Source organism: Centropristis striata, chromosome 2 (genome assembly GCF_030273125.1).
Source record: "Centropristis striata isolate RG_2023a ecotype Rhode Island chromosome 2, C.striata_1.0, whole genome shotgun sequence".
NCBI lineage: Eukaryota > Metazoa > Chordata > Actinopteri > Perciformes > Serranidae > Centropristis > Centropristis striata.
This window is the reverse complement of record NC_081518.1, coordinates 30,222,390-30,241,603: the sequence shown is the minus strand read 5'-3', so window position 1 is coordinate 30,241,603 and position 19,214 is coordinate 30,222,390. Positions and strand designations below refer to the sequence as shown.

Here is a 19,214-nt window from a genome sequence, read left to right as displayed (position 1 = left end):
AGTTCCTACCAGAGCAGGGGCATCCCTCTCTACCTTTAAAAACCTCCTGAAGACCCAGCTCTTCAGAGAGGACCTTCTCTCCTAGCACCACACCACAACTTTACTCCTTAAAGAATCCTCACTAGCACTTATTGCTGCACTAACAGCTCTTATAACACTATACCTTGATTGTTTCCCTTTTTCTGTGAGTCGCTTTAGATAAAAGCGCTAAATGACTAAATGTAAATGTATTCAATTTAAGGTCTTATACAGGACACATTTCTCTAAGTCTAGACTATCTGAACTCTATCCGGGAGTGGAAGACAAATGTGATAAATGCCATGGCTCTCCTTGCCACCTTAGCCACATATCTTTTCTTTGTTCTGATCTGAAAGGTTCTTGGGGTGGTATTTACTACTATGTCCTCTTTTCTTGGGGTATATATGTCCAACCTTACCCTCTGATTGCTATATTTGGAATTCCTGACTCCTCACTTGTACTCGACACCCGACACCAAAGGACATTATGGCTTTTACACCCTTACTAGCAAGATGTTCCTTATTGTTTTGGAAGTCTGCTTAATATCCTTATATCTCCCAGTGGCTCAAAGACATCATGTTTCTTTTAAAGCTTGAGAAAATTAAACACACATTGAGAGGATGTACAGTTACATTATTTCCTATTTCACTCATGTAGAGGTAAAACCCAATTGAATGTGTGTTTGTTATTGTTAACTTTTAGATTGCTTGAATAACCAGTAATGTGTGTTCATCATGAAGAGCTGAGTGGGAGTGTGGGTGGGGGTTTGTTTATTGTTTGTTGCAGAAAAAGGAAAAGGTAAAAGTAAATTGTATTTCTGTGACTGAAAGCATTTTATTGTATTGTTTTTCCAATATAAATATTTGAATTTTTTTTTGTTAAATGACCCGCCGCAGCTTGATTGAATTCAAAACCAAAATCTATTTTGCATGAAGAAACTACCTGTCACTCATCACAAACTGTGAATATCAAGGTTTTTTCTCTTAAAGTAAAGCTCAGCAGAGACAATAATTATAGCAGCTTTGTAACAATTTCACGTATAAAAGCTGTTCCTTCACTGTGAAGGAGACAAAAGGTGGATTTAATCTTTAGTTTAACTAAGAATGATGTTAGAATAAGAAAGAGTACCATGGCTCACAGAAAGATCAATTTAATCTAATTTTATTTTTATGGTTTAATATCACATTCAGGTCCAAATCAGAGGCAGTTCCTGACCCAGCCCAAGCTCTCTAAGAAGACGAGGAAAACTCCACCAAATTCCACATGAAGATGGGAAGAAACCTCGGGAAAGGCAATTCAAAGAGAGATCCCCTCTCCACGGACGGCTGGGCATTCTACAGGAACTGCTAAAATACTATAATTATTATTATTATTATACTACTACTACTACTACTCTGCTGTTGTTATTATTATTATTATTACTAAACTACTATTACTGTTATTACTACTGCTACTACTCTCATGTTTTTATTATTATTACTAAACTACTGTTATTGTTATTGTTATTATGACTTTAATACTATTTGTATTATTATTACACTACGGTTGTTGTTGTTATTATTACTACACTACTATTATTATTATAACTACACTACTATTATTATTTTTTACCACACTGTTGTTATTATTATTATTATTACTACTACTAAACTACTTTTATTGGTGTTATTATTATTATTATTATCATTATTATTATTATAAGTACACTATAATAGTCTAATTCAATACACCAGTTCACCTGTCAACTATCCTGTGAAAGAGAAAAGAATTAGAATTATTTTCATATGTATGAATGTACGACATCGCCTTGTTTCTACACAGTTTTGTTTCGTGTCCGTTACTCCCATAACACGACCAGTCTGCTGCTTCCGGAGACCCCTCAGCCAGCCAAGCCCAAAAAGCCAAACGTAACGCGGATAAAACTTAATTATTGCCGAGTCGTTTCTTCACAAATTAACGTACTTCTGTCGCGTCACCCAAAACATATTAATCTCTAAGACTACATCACAACGTCGCCATAAACTTACTTTGGACCATGATCCTTTGTAGGTGTGTGTGTTTTAAATGAAATTACTTAAATTGCGATCCCATGTCACTACAATTTAGCTCAATTGCATTAATCAAATTTTCACTTCTCAACGTCGCCAAAAAATATTTTCAACCCTGTTTCTTTGTGTGTGTGTGTGTGTGTGTGCGACCAGTGGCTCACACCAGCCACCAAGCTAACATGTTTTTTTAAACTCTGCATCACCCTAGTCATAGCTAGTCATTTTTAATAACACAGCTTTTTTTTGACCATTTTGATGTTTTTGGACTGGGAAGCCGGAGAACCCGGAGAGAACCCAACATGCAAACTCCTCACCAAAGAGTCGCAGGCCGGAGTCGAACCAGCCACCCTCTTGCTGTGAGGCCAACTACAAACAACCAATAAAACTCCAGTACGGTAACCTACTTGTCAAGTTGTTTCTTCACAAATAACGGTGTTCGCGATTCGGTCCACCGAAAATTTTACGTAAAAGTTTGTTTTTTCTTCAACGTACTCCTGTGAACTTTTTCTCTGTCGCCTCACGCAAAAAAGATTAATCTTTACGACTACATCACGACGCCGCCATAAACTCACTTTGGACCCTGTGTCTTTGTATGTGTGAAGAGTGGCTCACACCGACCACCAAGCTAACACATTTTAATAACTCTACATCCCCCGAGTCATAGTCAGTTATTTTAAATAAGACCGCTTTTTTTTTTTTTTATGTTCATGAACTGGGAAGCCGGAGTACCCGGAGAGAACCCCATGTGACACGGGAAGAACATGCATTGGTGACAAATAACATGTAAACAGGGCTGTGTGGAAAGTAGGCATAAATGTGTGTGTGTGTGTGTGTGTGTGATGGTTTATCTTAGCCATTGGTGTTTCTGGAGCTGCTGCAGGGTGATGCGATCCTTGGGGTCGATGGTCAAACACTTCCGTAAGAAATCCTGGCAGCTCTGTGAAAGATACTTACATATTTTCAGCTTCCTTCCTGCAAACCTCACGGTCTCAAACGGCTCAGTGCTGTGGAGTATTTCAAACAGAACCACTCCCATCTGCCACGCCGTGGTGGCCCCGGCCGTGTACCTGGACCGGACATACCACTCTGGGGGGATGTGAGCTGCAGTTCCTGCAACACACGGACATAATAAGAAAACAGTTAGGATGGATAGATATCACTGACTGCATTTACATGCATGCAAACTATTCAAATTAAGTTAAATTTGAAATACTGTTAAAATTACACTAGAAATAAAATATATGGTAAATAAAGTATTAGTGTGCATGTAAAGGTAGTCACTGAGGGGTTAAAACTTGACATCTTACCATAGAAGGTGCGGAAAAAAGAGCCTTTCTTGACAAAGCAGCTCAGTCCAAAGTCGATGAGACGAACTCGTGGCACATCGGAGCCAGTCTCAATCAGGATGTTTTCCACCTTGATGTCCCGATGAAAGATGTGGTTCTCCTGAAGTTCTAGCGCCGCATCAACTAGTTGTTTCATGATGATCTGAGAGAGTAAAAGAGATAATATTAGATAATATGCCTGAGTGCCGAGGTTTGAAAAAAAACAACTTAAAAACACATATTGAGAAGAATCCTCCGGTAGCTTACCTTGGCCTCTTCCTCCTGGAGTCTGCCTCCGTTTTTCTGGGTGTAGCCCAGGAGGTCCATGCAGGGGACCGGTCTCTCCATGACCAGGATCAGCTTGTGGTCCAGGTCGTACCAGTCCAGCAGGGATATGGCGGCCGACGTCCCCACTGGTCCGTTAGTTGCATCCGCGAGCTTTAACATCGCGGCTACCTCCACGGAGACCCGGTTCCCGCTGTCGTCCACATGTTTGACCAGCACTTTGTCTCTCTGGACATGTTTGATGGCTACCTACAAAAACATAAACAGGACTTTGGTTAGTACTTTCTGAACATACTGTGTGGATATAAATGTGTGTGTGTGTGTGTGTGTGTGTGTGTGTGTGTGTGAGATACTTACTGGCAATTTATCTGATCTGCGATAGCCAGCAAACACAGATCCACAGCCTCCTTGACCAAGAAGTTTCTGCTGCTTGTATTTGGCCCCAAATTGTGCTACAGAGACACAAAAACTTGGGTTATTATCATATAAACTCTTACTTTACATGTCAATTTAGGGTGAAGCCAAAGCTTTCATTAATCACTGCATACTTACCCTTTTGAGCGTCTGCAGACAGCAGCTGTCTGGTGGGAACCTCTTTGGGCTCTTTCTCCTCCTCCTCGCTCCTCTGCCTCTTCTGGCTCGGTTCCTCGGCATCAGTGGCAGCCTTCCTCTTCCTCTTCCCGCCCGGTTTCTCGCCATCTATGCCGGCCTTACCGTTCAGCTCCGTGGCTTTCGGGGGAGTCCTCCTCCTGGCGACCTTCTTGGGCCTCTGGTCCACATCTTGGCTGCAGCCCTCCATCGGGTCGTTGAGGTCATCTGCATTTGAGACAAACAAAGAGGAACGTCAGCTTGATTGTCAGGTCATCAACATCGACAAAAATATTTTCTCAGTCACTATTTAGTGGTTAATGTTAGGAGATGGTTTTAGAATATGGTTAAGGTAAGTAAGAGATGGTTTGGATCTAAATAAGTACATTTGTTGGGTAAATAAGTCGTTAACTCTTGGATTCACACAGAGCCTGAACAGAGGCTTTCTTAATTTTGTGACATGTCAAAAGTAAACTATGTTTCCCTCAAAATATAACTGACAGTGCAGTTTTCTTGTTATTGTAAGTAAAGTGAAGTATAATTAGATCACTATAAACTAATCTCTGTGCTTTTGGTAACAATAAATCCACTAAATGTAACCTTCTGACTATTATCCTCTCCCTACAGACACTTTACCTCTCAGTAGTCCCCTCTTCCTCTTCAGCGGTGCCTTGACCGCGTCTGGGACTGCCTCCTCAGGCTTTCTGGATCCGGAACCAGAGATCCTACTCCTCTTCAGGTTGCCCTGGTCCGGACTGGCTTTCCTCTTCATCCTCCTGGTCTTGGCGTCCTCTGCAGGCTTCTGTGGCGGCGTCCGGCTGTCGCTCACTGCACACCAGAAAAAAAACACACATGAATCAGTTGTGAATTTAAGTTTCTAACTCTATTAAAATTGTCTTTTTGACCAGATTTGATAACTTACTTCTCTCTCTACTGAGTGCAGCTTCACGACAGGTCCTGGCCTTCTCCGTAGCAGAGTCTTTCTCCAAGATATCGCAATAATGAAGTTATTAGGTTTTCCAACACAATAAGTCCAGAACTACAGTGATATCTGATGAAAGTCTCTGACTGGTGTGAGTCTCTGGGTCTGAGATTCCCAGAGTTCTGCAAGCAACAGGGAATGTGACATCACACACATCAGAGTTCTGAGCTGTGATTACTTAAACCACGTTCTAAATTATGTTAATGAGCTTGAGGAATGTCATGCCATTGGAATTTTGTAAAACCAGAAAATAAACAATAACAACAATAAAATAACAATATGAAATATATAAACTGTGATGTATTGAACATGTGGGGTTATCCACTGAAAGTCTTTCTGTCATGTCTCTGATTCAATACATCAAATACATTCATTCAAATCAATCAAATCAAATCAAAATGACTGTATTTATCCCCGAAGGGATATCCAGTGAGTCTGTTAGCTCTTGAAGAGTTAGACAGCCTGATGGCTGTAGGAGCGAAGGATCTTTTGTATCTCTCCGTCCTGCAACGGAGAGAGAGGAGCCGTCCACTGCTGATGATCCGGGTATTTCAAGATGGCCTCGAACATCTTGACAGTGCATCTCTCCACCACCTCCTCCAGTGTGTCCAACCTGGCTCCAACCACAGAACCAGCTCTTTAGACCAGTCTGTCCAACCGCCTTGCATCTCTGTGTGTGAGGCTGCCTCCCCAGCAGACTGCAGCATTAAACAACACACTACCACCACAGACTGATAAAACATCTGCAGCATCTTACTACAGATGTCAAGAGATCTGAGCTTCCTTAAGAAAAAGAGGCGGCTCTGCCCCTTTTTGTAGAGAGCGTCAGTGTTTAGGGACCAGTCCAACTTATTATCCAGGTACACACCTAGATACTATAACTTGGCACCACCTCGATGTCCACCCCATAGGTATTCACTGGCTGAAGGGGGCCTTGAACCTGCAGAAATCTCTGATCATTTCCTTAGTCTCTGAGGTGTTCAGTAGGAGATAGTTCTTGTGACTCCAGTTACTGAAGGCTTTTATCAGATCCCTATATTCAGATTCCTGTCCATTCCTGATACACGCCACAATAGCAGTGTTGTCCAAGTATTGTGGTGTGTATCAGATATTCCCCATACAATAATAGGACATAACTGCTGTGTATTGTGAAATAACAAAACTCTAGTGAGGCTCCACAAGCAGCAGCGTGGTAATAAATACTTTTTACCAACGTTCTTTGTCTGTCTGTCTCTCTGTCTGTCTGCCTGTCTGTCTGTCTATCAGCCTCTACGTCCCTCAGAGATCAGCCAAACTGTGTCTGTTGTTGTTTATGTTACATTTAAAAACTCAGGTAACGCTTCATTTGTAGGGGTCGGCATAAGACTGACATGACATCTGTCATTAAGATGAAGTAATCAGAGTTAAATTGACACATTTGGTTGGTTTTGTTTTCAGTCTAGTTTCTTTCACAGAGCAGAAACATAAGCGGACCAAATTTTAAAAAAGATTAACAGAGGGACATGTATGTGGAGTTTTCTATTATTTCTTATTGGTTGGAAATTTGGCAGTGAAGAATGTAAACAAAGCAAAGTGGAACCGAGCACAAAGCGAGTCCGTTTGATTCTAGCAGCCGTAATCTGCTCTAGTGTTCACCAAATTAATGTGGAGAGAAACGGTCAGAAGGAGCTCCTGTTGAGGCTCCGGGGCGTCAACAATGTGTCAATCCATTCAAAGCCCAATTAAAGGAAATGAGCCAAAATGCAGTGGATTATCAAATTTATGACAAAAAACAATCACAAATTTATGACAAAAAAGTACAGATATACAAAAAAAATACTGAAAAATGTATGGAAAAAAAATCAATTTTTTTTTAAAGAAAAAAAAATACAAATTTACAAGAAAAAAAATACAAATTAAAATACATTTTTTTTAAAATAGGAAAAAAAAGACAAATTTACATGGAAAAAAACTCATGGAAAACTCATAAATGTACGAGAAAAAAAAATCACAAATTTAGGAGAAAAAAATCTCAGAGATAGTGTCAGCTCCTCCTCTCACAGATTCTGTACAAAAGACGGAGGACACTTGTTTACATAAAGAAACCAGACCAGAGAGACACAGACAGTCCAACACACTAAGAGAGAAAGAGAGAGAGAGAGAGATATCAATGTGCCGTAGGAGTGAGAGTGTGACTTGTTGTGTGTGATGGTGTGTCCAGGTGGAAGGCCTCTCTGATCAGAGGTTGAAGAGGATGAATGAATGGATGGATAATTATTATTTCCACAGATGATGTGCTGCGATCGGACAGCTGTAGAACCAGAGAAGGAGAGCCTTGATGCTCCGACCACCATCTGCTGCTCCCACCAAGGAAATATTCAGTTATTCTGAGCAATATGTTGATCATTCTGCAATGACAAATTAGCTTTATCTCAGTGGTAGCCTACAGAATGAAACTGAAGGACACGAATGTCATCTTTATGCAATAATCTGTATACATCTCCGCTCGGGTCACCCACAACTCACTGCGTTTTGGTTAATTTCCTTTAATTGGGTCAGATTCAGGTCGGATTGCGTTCACAGTGAATGGAACCACACTAGGGTCCGTTTGAAATTGGGCAGAGACCCTCTCTGCGGTTGTTTTGGTGCATCAGACTCCGACTGGAGCATTCACAAACTACCAACGAACGGGAACAAAGATATAATCAGCAGAGTTTAAAACGGTGTAATACAGGTTGTGAAAGCACCCTTAGAAAATATTAGGATATAATCCTGAAACTATATTTAAAGTTTACTTTTAGACAACCATACATAATGTTACTATCTTAACTGGCTCAGAAAGTACAGGTACTGTCCCTTTAAGACATCTTGTATATAATTATAAACAGCATACTTTAAGATTCAGTGATGTTTTTTTGATAATACATATACAGTCATGGAAAAAATATTGCAGGATCATCTCAACACATTAGAATATGATGTACAAGTCAATTTCCAGTAGTTCAAGTCAAACAGCTCCAATCAAGTATTGAGTCATATATATGGACATATTTTTCAGAGGCCAACATTTACGTATTAAACATACTTTTTATATTTGGTCTTTTGTGATATTAAAATTTTTTTGAGACAGTGAATTTTAGGTCTTCATTAAAGCCATAATCATTACAATTTGAAGAAATTAAATAAATTAAGACCTTTTTGAATTTAATTACTGACATGAATAAACTTTTCTATGATATTCTATTTCATTGAGATGTACCTGTAGACCACCCTTGTTTTCTTCAAGTTCTTGTTCACTTCTGTGCTTATATCCAGCCATTTTCCATGTTTTTTAAATTAAACTATTACCATTATTTACCAATATTTTTGTTATCATTATTTTTGTCTAAACAAATGTACCTTTAGTTGTACCAGGCATTAAAAATGAACAAGAAATTGAAGAAACAGACTGTACTCCTAGCATGAGTATGGTTTGAATGCAGGAATTATTACAGTGTGCTATGAGTACTTTTACATCTGAAGTCTGAATGCTGTTTAATATTCACTGTAACTCTGCTCACTGTTTAGTTTTGTCCCTCTGCTCCTCTGGATCTTTCCCCACCCCGCCTCCTCCTCTCCCACAGTTCAAACTCTATCTCTCTCTCCAAAACGCCCCCAACTCCTCCAACAAACCTCCTCCTCTCCTCCACCTCATTGTCCTCCTCCCATCCTCCTCTCCTCCTTCTCGTCCGCCCCCGCAGTTCGGAGCTGGCAGCCCACGGCACTGCAGGGAGAGTCCTGTCTCAGCTCCAGCTTTTTTATTTTATTTGCTCCCCCTCCTGTTAAATTTTATTTACTCTTGAAGGGGTTTGATGCTAAACAGCCGTCCAGCACTATCTGCTCTGCTGGGAGGAGGCTGCGGGCGCTGGGGGGGTCACATGACCTCCATGCTGCAGAAATGAAGACAAGGATCCAGACTCGTTGACTTCAGGATCAGTTTAATTTACACAGCTTCATTTACTCACTTTAACCTGAGAAACTTACCATCCAAATAATCCTTTATAACATTTATTTTATTATTGGAAACAGTTCAGTCCATTGGTAATGGGTCTCTGTTTACCTGTCTGTCTGTCTGTCTGTCTGTCTGTCTGTCTCTGTCTGTCTGTCTGTCTGTCCATCTCTCTGCCTGTCTCTCTCTGTCTGTCTGTCTGTCTGTCTGTCCGTCTCTCTGCAGCTCGCAGGACAAAGTCCGTCTGTCCTAATCTGATTTGCAGGGAATTCAGTGTGATAAGCTGCAGGCCAGAGGACCAACACACACACACACACACACACACACACACATACACTAAAGGGAGGCGTTCTCATTCCCTTGAAGCGAAGACTTATTTCCTTTTTCCATTCCCCTCCTTTTTTCCCTCACTTCCTTCCCTCCCCATCTCTCCTACCTCACAATCAGTTGATCAAGTAGTCGACCTACTCTGTTCATTCCTATGAAAGTTGCTCAGTGGTGCATGACGCCTAAAAGTTCTAGAGACTAGAGACTTCTGGAACTGGATTAACAGGGATCGACAAGCCATGTGGCTTTCTCTGGGTCCTCCAAAGACGAGCAGCTTTGGTGTAATGGGTAACTCTGATCTGTCGATTCTCTAGATGAACTCTGCTGTTTGTCTGATGGTCCGACTGGTTTCTGCTGCTGTGAACGCTCAACCAACTCTGGTGACCAAGAACTCTGCTCCTGGATTTAAAATTACCTAAAAAGATGTGAACTTACCCAAAAAAAGACCAATAAAAGACATGAAATGTACAAAAAAAGATGTAAAATACACAATATAAAACAGAAAAAGGGTTACAAATTTTACAAGAAAGAAGTCATAACTTAACAAGAAAAAAAATTGAAAATTACGAGAATTTTTGTTTTTTAATTGAGAGAAAAAGTTTACAAATTTACAGGAAAAAAATCAAACTTACAAATTACAAGAAAAAAAACAAATTTATGAGAAAAAAAATTTACTAGAAAAAAACAAAAATTGTGAAAAAAATTGACAAAAACAGAAAAAAGTTACAAATTTACAAAAAAAATCTACCTTCCTTTCATACCTCCTAAATTTCTTCTGTGCTTTCTCCCTTCCTTTCCTACCTCCGAACCTCCTTCTGTGCTTCCTCCCTTAGTTTCCTACCTCCTAACCTCCTTCTGTGCTTCCTCCCTTCCTTTCCTTCCTCCTAACCTCCTTCTGTGCTTCCTCCCTTCCTTTCCTTCCTCCTAACCCCCTTCTGTGCTACCTCCTTTAGTTTCCTACCTCCTAACCTTCTTCTGTGCTTCCTCCCTTCTTTTCCTTCCTCCTAACCTCCTTCTGTGCTTCCGCCCTTCCTTTCCTACCTCCTTACCTCCTTCCTTTCCTACCCCCTAACCTCTTCTGTGCTTCCGCCCTTCCTTTCCTACCTCCTTACCTCCTTCCTTTCCTACCCCCTAACCTCTTCTGTTCTTCCTCTCTTCCTTTCCTACCTCCCTTAGTTTCCTACCTCCTAACCTCCTTCTGTGCTTCCTCCCTTCCTTTCCTACCCCCCTAACCTCTTCTGTTCTTCCTCCCTTTCTTCCCTACCTCCTTACCTCGTTCTTTTCCTTCATTTCCTAACCTCCTTAATTCCTCCTTTCCTACCTACTAACCTCCTGTGTCTCCTTCTTTCCTCCTCGTCTCTATCTCGTCTTTTGCTTCAGTTGCTTCACCTCTTTTTATGGAGCCTTTTTATCCTCTTTTCCACGCTGCTCTTGTTCTTCTTCTGCTCTTCTTCATGTCGGCCTGTGGATGCACACACACACACACACACACACTCTGGTTGCAGTGTGTTGCCTCATGCAGCAGACCTGCAGAGGGAGATCAGAAGGCGCTCTAAATGCTTTAGTCATGACTTTCTGTGCAGCAGGCTGAACGCTGGTGTCTTTAATATTTCAGGCGGCTGCTGCCGGCTCGCCGTTATCGCACCATGATGACATTTGGAGGCGAGGAGGTGTAACGCTGCTCCAACACGACCCGAGGACACGAACAACAACTCACATCCTGTTGCTCGGCTCAGTGAAGTCACTTCAGGTTACACAAAGTAAACACACATTATCTGTCACTGTTTATTTCTGAAAGTAACAGAAGTCAGCGAGAACTTTTATTACTTTCACACGTTTCACACCACCAAACATTATTTATTTATTTATTCTGCTTTCAGCTTGTTTACACGTTATTTAACAAACACAACAACACAACATCAGCACACATGAGTCTGCAGTTACACACTGCTGCAGCCACAGAAAAATAAAACTGCAGGAAGTTTATAAGTTTCTGACTCCAGGGTCAAACTGTTTCTCTTCACCGTTCAACATTCAAGATTCAACATTTATTTGTCATAAACAATCATTTCAAGTCATGAAAGTCCTGCTCCCATCCTAAAAGAACTTCACACTGTATTATAATAACTAATATAAAGTAAAGCAGACGGACAATAATTAGACCAAATTCAAAGTTACCAGAAATAACAAAAGATAAAATGTGAAAAGTTTCAATAACAAACAACAATTTTTCGTTTTTTTAAAGTTTTGTTTTTTTTAATAGATGTGGCCCGATATGTTGTCAGCATTTTCTTGTTGTTTTGTTTTGAATTAAATAATTCATGTTTTGTTTATTTATTATTCAGTGCATTTCAGCAACAAGGTCATTCAACATGCTTTGAATAAAACATTAAAAGGACATTTATTCCAATTAAAAACTGTCATTAAAGAGCTGAGAGAGGAGAAAAATTAAAGCAAGCTACATAAGAATTAAAAGGCAAAAATGAAATGATTTATATCATCTTTATTTATTTACACAGGCCGTCTCATTGAGACAGAAATCTGTTTTCCAACAGATTTATGAAGCTGGTTTGTTTCTCAGGAGCTCGACCAGCAGATTAAAACACATTTGAAATGAGTCAGCAGGACGACAACATGTTGGTTCAGTCTCAACTTACTGGAATAACTTTATGAAAACAAGTCAAGTGAAGCAAATCAGAATCAGAATCAGAAACTGGTTGATTCAGTTTTCACTTACAGTAACTTACTTTGTTGTTTTGGAGGAAAAAAAACAAATATTAAGAGGAAATAGAAATTAAATCAAAGTGCTGCAACAGCCAAGAACATAAAACGTGCAATTAAATTATAAAAAAAGATGCTATAAAAACAAAGTTTTATGCAGAATGTGAGAGAATAACTGTGATGTGCATAGATAATAGGCATGTACAGAGCACTCTGCAGACATCTTTACTTTAATAATCACTTTAAATATCTGATCTTTCACTGTCTCTGTATTCGGCCTTTTTTATTTTCTGATTATATGATGAATATTTAAGAACTCTGTAATAAGAAAGTGTTGGAAATGAAACATGAGCCGGCATGTTTACAGGAAAACATTTGTAGATTTGTTTATTGTTGATTGTTTATTGATGTTTCTTGTGGAGATGATCAAACTCTCCTTCAGCTCATGTTTTAGTTTATATGAGTTCATATTGAGTCACTGCAGCAAACACACAAATTTTAAAAAACAAACAAGAAAACATGATGAGGCTTCATTAGAGAGACTCCGCCCACTGTACATTTATATTTATATTATTATATTTTCATTTACAGAGCAGCCCTGATACAGGTTTTACAGTCAAAAATCTAACGATTTCATTTTCATCACCGAGCTCATCCAACAGTCATCCAAAGCAGCAAAGACAGGAGGAGAATATTAATTTTAGATTATATAAAAGATCAATACAAAAAAGCATTAAAAATGAAAAAAATAATAAAAACACATTCATTTTAGAGGTTCAATCAAAATATAACATAAGTAAATCAGAGATTGTGTCTCCTTTGCTTTTATAACATTTATTTCATAAGTGGTTGTATTTTTGTAATTTTTGTAATTTTTTTGTATTTTTTGTATTTTTTTGACGATTTCAACTGAAGCAACAGAAGCCACAGTTCAAAAATCATCATGAAGAATTCTTCGCATATTATTATATAATATAATTTATATTTCAGACACAAGCAAATGGCTTTTAAAGACTAAAATGTTCTGTAATTCATAATATAGTGTAATGTAGTGTTACCTGTGAGCAGGAGGAGGTCGGGTCGTGTGCTCATCATATCCAACATTATGTTCATTCTGAATGGCTTTTATTACTGGATATATTGTAATAATATTATATGTGTGGCCCCAAACCTCTGCACAGTAACAATAGTCAACAATATAATGTATCTGATGCTCTGAGGTGAAAATGTGTCTTGTTCTTTGCATGATCTTGTGATTGAGTGAAGTCCTTGCTGCTCTCAGATCAGTTAATGGATACAAACAGGCTGAGAAAACTTAATTATCATACAAAAGCAGCCGAGAGCCGAGAGATGTTTACAGGTTTATCCTGAGCTGACTGCACACACACACATAAATAAATAAGATAACATGCAGAGCTTTAACCTGTCAACTGTGTGCAGAGAGCGCCACCTGGTGGCCACAAACAGGAACGACTCCTCACTAAATATGTTCTTCTGCATTAGAGGTTGATTTACTTGATTAATTTATTATGGGAAGAATGAATCATTGTATTGTAAGAATTATTTTGCAGGCAGTAAAAGTTTGAACCTCTTAGTTGTAATATTCAGACCTTTTTGGATGGTTTGGAGTCTGAAAATTACATTAGTATAACTTCCCATCAGTCTGCTGTTGTCTTGTCATCCTGTTCAGGTGTTCATGTTATTTTGTCCACCCCGTGTGGATCCAATGTGCTGACTTAATGTTTCATGACTTCATATTTACCCTGTCAGAGGACTAGTGTTACTTTTATTGACTTTGGGTTTTAGTTTCATCATGTTTGCTCTGCAGCTGCAGGGGGACGCTCTGCACCAATCAGAACAGCCTGCTGAGGTCATCATGATGTCATCCACACACGCGCGCACACACACACACACACAGGTTCTGTCACTGGTTGTCTTTTAAAAACTCAAATGATTTTCAGACTTTGTGAAGTTAAAAAGTCTGACAGACTGAAGCTTCACCTCATGTTTATCTGCAGCTGAGTCTTCACCTCATGTTTATCTGCAGCCATCCCCTGTCTCTGTCCTGATGAGAAGAAACGACCCCTGTGTTGTTTGTACAGCACATCTTTATGTTTGTAGTCAGGCAGCAATTATGAACGACTAAGATGGAGTATACTGCCTTACAAAGTTTAACTGTAGTAACTACATTTTTGGGCAAAATTTAGTTATAACTAGGACTGCGCGCAGTACTAAACGGGCCCTCGCAGTACACGCGTGTCGGGGCATGCTGCCGTCGGGGTATGTGCGTTACAGGGACCAGTCTATACCACCCCTATGAATTTCATTGCCTTAATTCCTATGGTCTGGGCACAGTGGCACTTATTAAATTAAACTGCCGCCAGAGCGCCACCTAGGGGCCAATCAATAAAATCTTCAAGGGTTATCCTCAGGAGGGCATTGACAATAAGTATACCAAGTTTGGTGTTAATCTGACCAACCGATTTGGAGATATAAATTACTTCAATTTAAAGAGCGCCACCTAGTGGTCATCGCCCAAAATTTTGCAGCGAGCCTCAGGGGCTCATGGGGAAGTAGTTACCTGAGTTTCATGTCATTCAGACACACCAATGTGGAGATATGCAACACTTTGTGTTTTGTGTTGAAAATAGCGCCACCTGCAGGAAGTTGTTATTTAATAACTTGAGTATTCTTTGAGTAATCAAAATTCTTTTAATAACTTTTTGTCATGAGGGTCCATAGATGCTGTGTGCAAAGTTTGGTGCAAAACGATGAAATTGCCTAGGAGGAGTTCGAAAAAGTAGGTTTGCGACATTTGGCGAATTTGCGAAAAAAAACGGTAGGCGAAAATGGGAGTGGCCTATATCACGAGATTCAGCACAACTCAGTGAACGCGTGGATATAAGTTTTTTGAATGTGTGATAAAGTATGTGGAAGTTATTAGCCTAAACGCACTTTCCTTTATTATAGCGCCACCTAGTGGTGGAAATTCAGGATGACAATAGATTATAAAATTTTTCACCATGTGTGACTTATATTCAAAGTTTCGTGAGTTTTGGGGTATGTTCAGGCAGTGAAAAATGCGATCATTTGGGAAGAAGAATAAAAAAAAAAATAATAATAATAAATAATCATTCGAAATACAATAGGGACCTCGCAGGTCGTTGCCTGCTCGGGCCCTAATTAAAAATGAACTCCTTGATGTCTTTTTTATATTTAAATTTTGCTTTATGTCAGAGAAATAATGAAAATGAAATGAAATTGCAGTAAATACAAAATCCAACTCAAAACCAAATCAGACCACAGTGAAGTGAAGACAAGAATAATAAGGAAAGTGAGATAAAATGATATTAAGACTAAAATATAACATTACTTTATGATATTAAGTCTAAAATACACAAATCTTTGAATTTGTTAAACACTTAAATACACTTACAGCAAAACCTGAGTGCAGAAACTACATGTTTGGGGTCAAAGATCAAATAAACGGTCATAATTTTTTAGCATAAATATTACATCAACAATACATGTAGAAATAAGTGTCATATCACTGACCTACCTATAACCCATTTGGCTGGCCAGTTAAAAAACGTAAAAAAAACCAACAACTTTAAAGCAATTTTTCTCAGTTTTACCTTTTGCTAGTTACTGCAGTAGGCTTTGTAGGGCAGTACAAAGAACAACAAAGTCCGCTGAGGGAGGCTGTAAAATTGTAATTTGAAACAATGTCACTAAACTTCCACATGTGACATTTTTACACAGCTAACCTGTAAACTTTAGGGTAACATAACTTCAAATGCATTTATTATACTTTTTAAACTATTTTTTATAACGACTAACATCGTACCTTTTCCCCCCGAACCTGAGGGAAGCATAGTTTAGGTGCCTAAGTGATGGAGATCATTTCACAACACTGTGTTTAAAACGCCATCTTTACTTTCATGTTGATCTGTAACCAGTTGGAGGTTACTTTAGTAAAGGCTTGTGTGTGCAGTAACAACATATCTGGACAGGTCTTATGGGCTGGAGGACTTCATTCTCTTTTCTGGTTATTTCCTGGTATTTTCCCACACTCTTTTCTGACTCGTCCTGGATATTTTGTGGCTTTTTCCAGCCCAGTTCTGGCTTTCTTATTGCGATCTTATTACTCGAACATCCGCTTACATTTCTCGGCTCTGTTGACTCCATCCCGTTCATTTCTAGTTTTTTTCTGTCTCTGTCTGTTTTTTATGTCCTGGCTTTCTTCTGTCTTCTTTCTGCTGTCTCCTGGCTCTGTCCGAGCTTCATTCCAGCTTTTTTCCTGACTCTTTTCTGGTTATTTCCTGGTAGTTTCTCGGCTATCTTCTGGCTCTCACAGCTACATTCTGGCCTCTTTCTGAATCTTTCCTGACAGTTTCTTGACTATCTTCTGGCCCATTTCCTTGCACTGTGTTTTGGCTATCTTCTGGCTCACAGCTACATTCTGCTTTTCCCCCCTCACACTTTTCTGACTCTTTCTGGATATTTTGTGGCTTTTTTCTGGCTCAGTTCTAGCTTTCTTACCGCTTTCTTCTTACTCCTCCTTGACATTTCCCGGCTATGTTTTGACTCCAACCCGCTAATTTCTGTCTTTTTCTGGTTCTTTCCTGTTTTTGTTCATGTTTTTGTTTTTTTTCCGTCTGGCTCTGTCCTGGCTTTCTCACAGCTACATTCTGGCTTTTTCTGACTCTTTCCTGGCATTTTCTTGGCTATCTTGTGGATTTTTCATTGCACTGTCCCTGCTGTGTTTCGGCTATCTTCTGACTTTTTCCTGGATCAGTCTTGGCTTTGTCCCTGCTATCTTCTGGCTTTTTCCCCTCACTCTTTTTTTGACTCTTCCTGGCTATTTTGTGGCTTTTTTCTGGCTCAGTTCTGGATTTCTTACTGCAATCTTCTTACTCCTCCTTGGCATTTCCCGGCTGTGTTTTGACTCCATCCCACTAATTTTTTTCTGGCTTTTTTCTGGTTCTTTTCTGTCTCTGTCCATGTATTATATGTTTGTTTTTTCGCTATGTCCTGGCTTTCTTCCTATTTTCTTTCTGCTATCCTCTGGCTCTTTTCTGGCTCTCTCCAAGCTTCATTAAAGCTTTTTTTCTGACTCCTTTTGGGCTATTTCCTGGTAGTTTCTCAGTGATTTTCTGGCTCTGTCCTGGCTTTCTCACAGCTATCTTCTGGCTTTTCCCCTCACTATTTTCTGACTCTTTCTGGCTATTTTCTGGCTCAGTTCTGGCTTTCTTACTGCATTTCCTGGCTCTGTTTTGACTCCATCCCTCTTTTCTCACCGTCTTTTTTCTGCTTCTTTTCTGTCTCTGTCCGTGCTTTATTATGTTTGTTTTGGCCATGTCCTGGCTTTCTTCCTATTTTCTTTCTGCCATCTTCTGGGTCTTTTCTGGCTCTCTCCGGGCTATCCTAAGTCTTTTCCTAACTCAGTCCTGGCTCTGTCCTGGCTTTCTTTTGGCTGTTTTCTGTCTCTTTTTTGGTACTCTCCTTGCTGTCTTCTGTCTCTGTCTTGGCTCAGTCCTGTCTCTGTCCAGGGAGCTGACATACCACCAAATGTCCCCGCCCTGCTCTGGGTCCAGCTCTTCGCAGGTCCAGTTAGTTTAAACCCCCTGAAGTTTCGCAGCTGCTCGTGTTTCAAAGAGCAGCAAGACTCTGTGTTTTCTGTGAAGTCCAGGAGGTCCCAGATTTGGATCGGTGCGGAGCCTCAGCTTTCTGCTGAGCCAGGCGTTTGGTTTGTGTCGAGCAGCGTCAGTTTTTATAGATCACTGAGGGGGATCGGAGAGATTTCAGCCTCAGAGAGAAACTAATGACAAACTGTTGTGTGCTTTGGATAGAAACTTGATAGCCGACACCTCTGAGCCTGCAGCGGACACAGTACACACTTTAATAACAAACATCTATCTATCCATCTCTCTATCTATCTATCTATCTATCTATCTATCTATCTATCTATCTATCTATCTATCTATCTATCTATCTATCTATCTATCTGTCTATCTATCTATCTATCTATCTATCTATCTATCTATCTATCTATCTATCTATCATCCATCCATCTCTCTGACTCCACATCAAAACTATTTTACTTTTAGCTTTTTTTTCCTTTGAGTTTTCATTAAAATTGACATGATTTTTCATACATCTACTGTTAATCCACCAAAAATTATAATACAAAGATAAAGTATATATTATTCTGCATAATGGGCATTTTTATTTTTATACCTGCAAAACTTAGTAATAACCTGCAACATCGTGTCTCTTGCTCAAAATGGATAGCTCATTCCTCAAAAGCAAGTATTCATGTCAATGAAAGTGTCAGTGACATCAAGGTGAAAAGTCCTGACACCATTGTTTATGAACAAGATTGTCAAATGGCTCTGTCATGTTTTCATTATGACAGTTTACTCTGTAAATGGTTTCCAATGCAAAAAAGTCAGATCTTGGTGATGCTACCTGAAAATGCTCAAGACATTTGAAAACTACAGTAAAGTTACACATTAGTGTATTTAGTGAGGTAACTGAGTACAACACACTGAATATTTATGTTTCATGATTTTACTACATATGCTCTTTGCAATTCTAATTTATTCATGCCATTGTGCAAAAGGAAAGATACACTCTTATTTACAACAAACATAAACTCCCTTTGGGTAGAGCTGTACACAACTCTAAACAATATTGCAGTACATATTGGAACTGAACATACAACATACAGATGTAAACTGCTGTCTTGAGCATTTTCTGGTAATGTCACCAAGATCTGACTTTTTTGCATCGGAAAACATTTACAGAGTAAACTATCATAATGAAAAGATACCAGCTATCCATTTTGATCAAGTGACACGATGTTGCAGGTTATTAGCTAACTAGGTTTTGCAGGATGTACTAATTGTTTTGAGAAATTCATTAACTGTTGTGCAAATTTAAATAGTGAT

General features: G+C 39.3%; 1 protein-coding gene across 1 annotated transcript; it reads right to left on the bottom strand.

The window, feature by feature from the left end:
• Positions 1-1,163: 1,163 nt before the first annotated feature.
• On the bottom strand, positions 1,164-5,464 carry LOC131982316 (serine/threonine-protein kinase pim-3-like). Its single transcript, XM_059346938.1, has 5 exons — positions 4,901-5,464; positions 4,229-4,492; positions 3,659-4,128; positions 3,374-3,554; positions 1,164-3,176 (listed from the first exon to the last, which is right to left on the bottom strand). Exons 3-5 carry the CDS (start codon positions 3,836-3,838, stop codon positions 2,911-2,913), a joined length of 627 nt encoding a protein of 208 aa, XP_059202921.1. The 5' UTR covers positions 3,839-4,128; positions 4,229-4,492; positions 4,901-5,464; the 3' UTR covers positions 1,164-2,910.
• Positions 5,465-19,214: the final 13,750 nt, after the last annotated feature.